The sequence below is a fragment of the Oncorhynchus gorbuscha genome, linkage group LG06 (genome assembly GCF_021184085.1).
Source record: "Oncorhynchus gorbuscha isolate QuinsamMale2020 ecotype Even-year linkage group LG06, OgorEven_v1.0, whole genome shotgun sequence".
NCBI lineage: Eukaryota > Metazoa > Chordata > Actinopteri > Salmoniformes > Salmonidae > Oncorhynchus > Oncorhynchus gorbuscha.
Window position 1 is genome coordinate 16,647,869 of NC_060178.1, and position 9,744 is coordinate 16,657,612.

The 9,744-nt window shown below is 40.2% G+C and overlaps 1 protein-coding gene across 1 annotated transcript; it reads right to left on the bottom strand.

Moving 5' to 3' along the window:
- Nucleotides 1–6,560: 6,560 nt before the first annotated feature.
- On the bottom strand, nt 6,561–8,683 carry LOC124037027 (myoblast determination protein 1 homolog 2). Its single transcript, XM_046351649.1, has 3 exons — nt 7,967–8,683; nt 7,530–7,608; nt 6,561–7,331 (listed from the first exon to the last, which is right to left on the bottom strand). The coding sequence occupies exons 1-3, from the start codon at nt 8,477–8,479 to the stop codon at nt 7,093–7,095; spliced, it is 831 nt and encodes a 276-aa protein (XP_046207605.1). The 5' UTR covers nt 8,480–8,683; the 3' UTR covers nt 6,561–7,092.
- Nucleotides 8,684–9,744: the final 1,061 nt, after the last annotated feature.

A 9,744-nucleotide genomic window follows, 5' to 3' on the forward strand; every position in this document is an offset into this window, starting at 1 on the left:
GCAGCATAGACCTGCTAAGCTGAATCCTCGGGGAGCCAATGCAACTCTGCAGGTCTCAGGCAAGGTTAGGCCTACTCATCATGCATGTGTGGTAACTGAATCACCTCAGTTACAATTCACCATCCTTTGATCTCCTCCTCACAGAGACCCATCTGAGCCATGGCTCAAATATGACTGGCAGGGTTAGAATAAGGGTGTTCTGCACATCAGAAGAGCAGATTAGTCCGCTAAAAGCCTATAGCCATTGCAACTTTTCAGGTATCAGGCAAGGTTACTCATCATGCGAACAACTAACCAGAAAGAAGTGTTTCTGTGACCATGCACATGTAATGAGGGCAATTCCAAGGTAGCAGAATGATAAAAATAAAAAAAGTTTTATAAACCATAAAGAAATGAAAATTGTAAAACAGATTTACTTGAAGAACTGTGTAGACGTAGTTTGGTAACAGAATGATTGTTTGTGGTGTTTGTGCCGGCATCTGGTTCCAAACTTGGTATCTGTACTGTTCTTCAAGTAAATATGTTTTTGTAAGTTTAACTTAAAATGAAAAATCTGAGTCTCAGCATCATTTTGTTACCGTGGAATTGCCCATGAGTAACTTCTGCCTAGTGTTAATTTTCTGTTAACCATTTGCCATTTACTGTTGACCATTTACTATTTTATTTAACATTTCTGATGACCGTTTCATCAATTTCAATTAACCATTTTCAATATTCGCTCTTCAGTAGCAGAGGTGAAAAATATGGCAGCCCCAATGCACTTACCACAAATGCCTTGTTTGCTAAATTCGCTGTTGCTCTCCTTTTTTGTGACTTCATAAGCACAGTATAGATGATCCCAGTTCTAACTCCATGATGACAGCCATTTTAAAAACCAAAAAAGTATAATCTGATTATTTGTTGGCTTGTTGAACCATGTCAATGTCACGCCCTGACCTTAGTTATCTTTGTTTTCTTTATTATTTTGGTTAGGTCAGGGTGTGACGAGGGTGTATGTGTGTTTTGTCTTGTCTAGGTTTTTTTTGTAATTCTATGGGGTTTTGGTATGTCTAGGTATATGTAGGTCTATGGTGGCCTGAATTGGTTCCCAATCAGAGACAGCTGTTTATAGTTGTCTCTGATTGGGGATCCTATTTAGGTTACCATTTTCGTTTTGTGCGTTATTGTCTATGTGTAGTTGCATGTCAGCAATTGTGTCTTATAGCTTCACGTTTGTTTTGTTAGTTTGTTTAGTGTTCCCCATGTAATAAAAGAATGTATTCTTATCATGCTGCGCCTTAGTCTCCTCGTTATGACGAACGTGACAATCAAGGGATGATAGAGGCTTTTCCCAATGACACAAAACATGTCAAACAAAAATGCGAGCAAGATCTGGTAGAAACTATTGATGATGATGAATGGATACAGATATGTTTGAATGCCCCGTCATGTTCATATCTTCTCAGACATAAATGACTGCAGTTTAAGGCCATCCATAGAACATAGTGACACTGAAATACATGCACTCAGAAATGTCATTCCTCTGCCGGAGTTGTAAAACACAAAAGGGCACATATTTGCATATGTTATGGTCTTGCGAAGGCTTGTTGAATTCTAGTAAAGAGCATGTACTTTTATCTCAGCATGTCTAAAGGTTCTCCCTTCTCCCTGTTTTTGTTTGCTTGGAAATGTTGATACTGGAGACTGTTATCTGAAGAAACTGTGCAACCAAGCATTTATAGTAGCTAAGAAATACATTGGCATTAATTGGAAGGTTGGTTATCCTCTCACAATGTGAAGTTATGTATCACTAGATTTGATTTAATACCAGATTAAGGGTTTACTGGACAACTTTCATAAGATCTGGATGCCTTATATGCAATGCAGTACGACTAAAGGAGCCTGTTTTGAAAACATGCCCACGTCAGAGGAGAAACAGTGCCTTGCAAAAGTTTTCACCCCCATTAAATTTTTTCCTATTTTGTTGCTTTACAACCTGTAATTTAAATAGATTTTTATTTGGATTTCGAGTAATGGACACACAAAATAGTCCAAATTGTTGAAGTGAAATGAAATAAATAACTTGTTTCAAAAAATTCAAAAAATATAAAAATGGAAAAGTGTTGTGTGCATATGAGACCCCCTTGGCTATTAAGCCACTAAATAAAATCTGGTGGAACCAATTACCTTCAGAGGTCACATAATTAGGGAAATAAAGTCCACCTGTGCAATCGAAGTGTCACATGATCTGTCACATGATCTCAGTGTATATATACACCGGTTCTGAAAGGCACCAGAGTCTGCAACATCCCTAAGCAAGGGGCACCACCAAGCAAGCGGCTTCATGAAGACCAAGGAGCTCTCCAAACAGGTCAGGGACAAAGTTGTGGAGAAGTACAGATCAGGGTTGGGTTATGAAAAAGTATTCGAAACTTTGAACATCCCACGGAGCACCATTAAATCCATTATTTAAAAATGGAAATAATATGGCACAACAACAAACCTGCCAAGAGAGGGCCCCCACCAACTCACAGACCAGGCAAGGAGGGTATTAATCAGAGAGGCAACAAAGAGACCAAAGATAACGCTGAAAAAGCTGCAAAGCTCCACAGCGGAGATTGGAGTATCTGTCCATAGGACCACTTTAAGCCGTACACTCCACAGAGCTGGGCTTTACGGAAGAATGGCAAGAAAAAAAAGCCATTGTTTAAAGAAAACAATAAGAAAATACATTTGGTGTTTGCCAAAAGGCATGTGGGAGACTCCCCTAACATATGGAAGAAGGTACTCTGGTCAGATGAGACTAAAATTGAGCTTTTTGAAATCAAGGAAAACGTTATGTCTGGCGCAAACCCAACACCTCTCATCACCCCGAGAATACCATCCCCACAGTGAAGCATGGTGGTAGCGGCATCATGCCGTGAGTAGGTTTATCATCGGCAGGGACTGAGAAACCGGTCAGAATTAAAGGCATGATGGATGGCGCTAAATACAGGGAAATTCTTGAGGGAAACCTGTTTCAATCTTCAAGAGATTTGAGACTGGGACGGAGTTTCACCTTCCAGCAGGACAATGACCTTAGCATACTGCTAAAGCAACACTTGAGTGGATTAAGAGGAAACGTTTAAATGTCTTGGAATGGCCTAGTCAAAGCCCAGACCTGTGGCATGACTTAAAGGTTGCTGTACACCAGCAGAACCCATCCAACTAGAAGGAGCTGGAGCAGTTTTACCTTGAAGAACGGGCACAATCCCAGTGGCTGGATGTGCCAAGCTTATAGAGACATACGCAAGAGACTTGCTGCTGTAATTGCTGCAAAAGGTGGCTCTACAAAGTATTGACTTTGAGCGAGGTGACTAGTTATGCACGCTCAAGGTTTCAATATTTTTGTCTTATTTCTTGTTTGTTTCACAATAAAAGTGTTTTGCATCTTCAAATGGGTAGGCATGTTGTGTAAATCAAATGATACAAACCCCCCCCAAAAAAAAAATATATATATATTTTAATTCCAGGTTGTAAGGCAACAAAAGAGGAAAAATGCCAAGAGGGGTGAATACTTTGGCAAGCCACCGTACTTAGGCAATCCCTAGCTGCTGGGTTGCTAAGTCCTGGCCTTTGGGCTCTGCCGTCCTGTGGGTTGTCAGTCTGGCCTTGGCTTAACACACCCGAAACCAATACTGAATGTTTCACTAAGATCCTAAAGCTGAGTGTGGTGTGTTGGGTTGGGGCTTTGCAGAGTGGTGGACTCCTAGGGACAGGATGGGGCAACCCAGCTAAATTGTGTGCAAGTAAAAAGGGCTCTACAGTACTATTAGGCCTATTAATTATAATTCATTATATGGAGGATTTGCTGTGATTTGCTGTTTTAATGTATATTTAAGGTGTATGTGGGGGGTTTTGTGTATTTTGTTGTTGTTCCCAAACCTTTCCTTTAAAAAAAAATTAAGGTGGGAACTGGGAAGGAAATTGACTAGACTGGTGGGGGTCGGACGTGCAGGGGGCTCGGTCTGGCTGGTTGGTCTGGCTGGTTGGTCTGGCTGGTTGGTCTGGATGGTTGGTCTGGCTGGTTGGTCTGGATGGTTGGTCTGGCTGGTTGGTCTGGCTGGTTGGTCTGGCTGGTTGGTCTGGCTGGTTGGTCTGGCTGGTTGGTCTGGCTGGTTGGTCTGGATGGTTGGTCTGGCTGGTTGGTCTGGCTGGTTGGTCTGGGTGGTTGGTCTGGCTGGTTGGTCTGGCTGGTTGGTCTGGATGGTTGGTCTGGCTGGTTGGTCTGGATGGTTGGTCTGGCTGGTTGGTCTGGCTGGTTGGTCTGGCTGGTTGGTCTGGCTGGTTGGTCTGGCTGGTTGGTCTGGCTGGTTGGTCTGGCTGGTTGGTCTGGCTGGTTGGTCTGGGTGGTTGGTCTGGCTGGTTGGTCTGGCTGGTTGGTCTGGATGGTTGGTCTGGCTGGTTGGTCTGGATGGTTGGTCTGGCTGGTTGGTCTGGCTGGTTGGTCTGGCTGGTTGGTCTGGCTGGTTGGTCTGGCTGGTTGGTCTGGATGGTCAGTCAGGCTGACATTTGATACAGAGGATGTCTTAATAAAGACAATCAGAAGTCTCTGTATTTTATCAAGAGTTGTTTATTTGTTAGGCTATTGGTTAAAGGTGCAACACAATATTTTTACTTTAATTACCTTTGATCTAATTCAGTCTTGTTAATCAGTTGAACATATTTAATAAGAATCTCATACTTAGTTGATGACTGTGGGCATTTTTGCTTAATTTTTGTTCTAAATAAAGACAGCATATTGGATTGTGTAAAAATGCAGAAAATTAGCTTTAAATGCCCAATAAATGGGGGGACCCCGCCAGGTTATGTCCCCTCACTTCTAAAACCAAAGTGGTTCCCCTGCCTACTACAGCAAGTCGACGGCGCCCCGGGACACATTACAGCCCAGACAGTTATGCCCATGCGCAACTATTTTTGTGACGAGATAACAGCCAGCTAGGTGTTCATCTCTCAAAAGAGCACAAGACCATGAGATTTTGCAGCAAGCCCGCCATAGTAAGTTTCCTATAGATTCATTGTCATATAAGCGACCGTACTATAGGCCTATATTTCCGCCGAGTAGAGACTGTCTACATGGAAAATGTTGTAACAGCCCTCATCTTTGCTGTAGCCTTATTGGCCTAGTTGAATTATTGCTCCGGGCTTTTGCATTGCAGTACACAATCTGAACTCGTGATGGCGCTACTGCTGTCTCTGCTCAAATGTTAGACCCATAAGGGCCAGCGACTCACTTTGCTCACTTCTCAGCCAAAAACACACAGATGTATGTTTCCTTTCGCTTCTGTTCAAGATTTTTGTTGTTGCTGTCATTCACTTTTGAACAGGACAATAAATAAAGGCAAAAACAATAATGTTAACACACCTCATAGTACATTTCCATTAAAGTGTATTTATTCTAATTGGTTATAATGTTTCAAATATAGACCATTGCTATAGGTCAAATCGGACCTAATGTTGTTTTTACATTTGACCATAGATAGCCAAACGGTTTCATTGAATGAATAGCAATTATTTGTACATCTAGCCTGCTAAATGTCAGTCAGACACGGAATAGCATGCATATGTTAAAATGTGTTTTTTTTCGGGATAGCCTTAAAAAGAAGAAAGGCTATAGGTTTATAGGCCTAAAATCTATTTTCATAACTTGTACTCCTTGCGTGAATATTTAACATAAATATAAGTAACGTTTTCTTTTGGAAATGAATTCACGAATACAGATATACTTATGGAAATGCCATTATAGAATGGAGAGAAAAACATTGTAGACTAGGCGTATACTGTCAATGTATTTGTGTGAATTGAAACAGCGGAAACCTTCGTAATCATTTAAAATGGTGTGTTACGGCTAAACAAAATTTGTTTTGCATTAAAGCATGACATGGATTTTTGTGCAAATCTCCATTCGACATCAATGCATGATTTATGCAACAATTAGAGCTGCACGCACGCTAGTAAGTATTCCGGCCCTGCGTTGATAGGTTATTTTAAGGGATATTAATTAGGCCTATCTTATAAAATAATATGTTAGACATATTATTTTTTTTAGACATATTATTTTATGGCAACAGTTTCTGTCTTGTTTGTGGGTAATTTGTGACCTTATCAAACCCATCAGTTAGGAATACAATAAGATGTATTTAATATAGGCCATAGCCTATAACCTTCCCATCATAGTTCATGCTTTGAGACGTTAGATGTGATAGGCCTATGACATGGAGTAATAATCGAAATAATTTACATTCGATAATATGCTATTGTGTCCTGTGTTACGTTTAATTTTGTTATTAAATGTATGTGAACATTAAACTAACAACTCTTCTCCATTGATGAATTTAAATCAAAACTAAACATTACCCTATTTACAATAGGCATACTATTATTATATAATATGCTTAATTAATACAGTATAATATGCTACAGTGTTTTTGAATTTTGAATTTCAATATTTTCTACCCATGTTCCTCAAGTTAAACATGCCAGGCATTAACGACACACATTCACAGTTATCTTGGCAAAATAGAATAAATGATGGAACACGGTTTGTATAAATAGTCATAGTAATTTATTTATAATAACATCGAAAGCATTTCACTCATTTTAAGATGTATAAATATAAAGTTAAACATTTCTCACAACAAACAAACCAAGCGCCTCAGCCTACATTAAATACATAAAACACTTTTTTTTGTTTATAAAAAAAAAAATCACCTCTTATTTACACATATACAAATATGGTCCTCTATTGTCATAAACAATAAAAATCGCAAGGAAAGAACAAAAGATGACGATGACACACACACACAAGTCTAAGAAAGTGGTCAAATATTTCATTTACGATTACACTTAGGCCTACATAAATAAGTCGGAAAGGATATCTCATAAAACGTGACCAATGGGAAGCCAATGATTGATCTTCAAGGAATTGAAACCTTTCTATTAGAAGGAATGACAGCTTTGCCATCATCACATTATTCTACCACAGCAACATTCTGCAACTCTGTCCGTTTGTTGTTTTCTACAATTTACAGGAATCGATTCGTTTTCATAACTGTAGCCATACTATCACTGTGTTCATAGCACTTGGTAGATGGGGTCATGGGACGGCTGTGGGCAGTTGGTCGGTGACGGCACGGGTACCCCCGTTTCGCTCAGGATAGATCCCTCTTGTGGAGAACAGGGGCTACCCTCGGAACCCTCCTGGCCTGATAACACAGTGCACGCAGACGTGTCTGTAGAGATTCTCTCCACGATGTTGGAAAGACAATCCAGGCTGGAAATGACTGCTGCGTTCTTGTTGCTTCTGGAATCAGCTGTAACAGAGGTGAAGGAAGCATCAGTCAGAGACAAGTAACATTATCTACATGTGTGTCAAAAAATGTCTGCCTTGGGTCTTGTGCATTAGGCTACTGAAGGAGAGCTGCTGAAAAAAAACGTATTTTAAAAACCGTATAATAAAGGTCTAGGCCTAACAAGTCACAATAATATAACACTTTAAAATAATAACTTACCATTTGGAGTCTCGGCGAAATAAGAGCTGTCATAGTTGCTTCGTCTTGCGGACGTGCGCGTTGGGGCATTATAGTCCATCTGGATAAAACATTAATAAATGCAATCTAAGAATTCGATCAATAAAATAACACCGTGTGTTCTGACAGCTTTTGGAGTGATATTGAATGACATGAATATCTCAAACTATATACTTATATCCCACCTTTTCTTTGTACTTTAGCATCTAACATTTTTTCTTCTTGATGTACTATTTACCAATTTTTCTCCACGATTTCGTGATATCCAATTGGTAGTTCCAAAATAATATAAGAAAATCAAATCGAATAGGCCTACTAAATGTATTTATATAGACCTGCAAATAGGTTTTATTGAATAAAAACTACCGAATTCCAGTGGGGTCATGCACATACACTGATGTCAAGATGCACCAACTCACCATTCCATCAGAGCAGTTGGACTGTGGACTGGATGCATCAGAATCCCCGCTATAGTGTTCCAACACCGGGTAGTAGTTCTCGCCGTCCTGGCCCCTGAGCAGAGATTGCAGAGACTCGATGTAGCTGATTGCATTTCTTAAGATCTCCACCTTGGGAAGCCTCTGATTGGGGTTGTTCGACGTGCATCTCTTCAGGTTCTCGAAGGCGTCGTTGACCTTTCCCAGCCTCCTCCTCTCCCGCATCGTAGCAGCCTTCCTCCGGTCAGAGTTTGTGGTTTTCCTCTTGCAAGCTTTACATGCCCAGAGGAGGCACCTCCCAGCTTGGTGGTGCCCGCTCGGTGCCCTGATGTGCTCGTCTTCGTTGTAATGGTGGTCGTCTGGCTTGAGGAGTCCCACGTGGACCAACCGGGGGTCCAGGTCCTCGAAGAAATGCATGTCGCTGGTGTTGAAGCATGGGTCGTCATAAAAGTCATCAGCAGAGGTGACAGGGAACGAAATATCCGACAACTCCATCTCACTGTCAAATTCCAAGACCAGCCTTGTAACGATTGTAATCCTGGCTCTGTATTTGTCACAAACGTTAGAGGTTACCGGAAACTTTGGGCAAAAAAGTTGAACTGTAAAGGTATCCTTAGAGCAACCAAAAAACTTACAATTAGTATTAGTTTTTAGTGTAGGAATGTGGTTGTCTTTCCCAACCTGTATCCTAGTGCACCCCTTGGGTACCTGTTGCTGATGCTGTGGCTCAAACAAGCTTTTATCCCTGGTGAGTTAGGGGCGTGCTCTGCATTTCTGACAGCTCCCTGGATTGGCCAATGGTCGCGCGGAGTGTGTGCGCAAGGAGGGGTTTACAACTTCATGCTAATTAGTGTACAATTTCTCGTAACTGTCTCTATAATAACATGGAATAGGATTACTTTATTTTTCCAGAAGGAACTTTAGTAAAAGCATAATATTATAGTAATAGGACTACATAGAAGTATAATAACAATACAGCTATGCACCAACATATTACAATTGAATCTGTATATTACATTTATGAAAGTGATTTGATTGTAATTCATTGTTCATTAATATGAGCTTCTTAAATTATCAGTATGACTGTATTCAAAGGAATAATAAGTCTCGAACGCTCTTTTAAATTCAAATAGCTCATAACCTGTCTTAATCTTTAATTATGTTATTCACACGTTTATCTAGTGTCCCTATACAATTGGTTTCGAAGATGGAAGTTGGCCTAATGATATCACTAATTGTCGTCTTGCACAACCTATTATTATAATTTATAGCCCTCGAATATATTCATTATCCAATGTGCAGGCTGCTATATAATTAATCAGGCAGACCTGTTTGTTTGAAATAAATATACTTTTCTAAATACGAAATGCTCTCATGGCTGTTATGATTTGAAGGGATTTTTATTTATTTTTTATAGACAGGCCTACTGGAGAAAAATAGGCCACGATAGGCCTGCTACTTGAAAACCTCAATGTATTGTTATTGGTATTTATTGGGATCCCCATTAGCATCTGCAAAAGCCTCATCTACTCTTCCTGGGTTCCACATGAAACATGACATAATACATAGTACATAACATGTGAAATACATACATTTAAAACGTCACACAGTCGACAGTACATATCAGTACATACACACAATATCTAGGTCTGGGTTAGGATCGCTAGATGGCGATAGTGAGTTGATTAAACAAGTGATATCCCATGCAAAACTCCTGCAACAATCAAGAATCCTTTGACTGTCAGGAAATTGAAGTCACT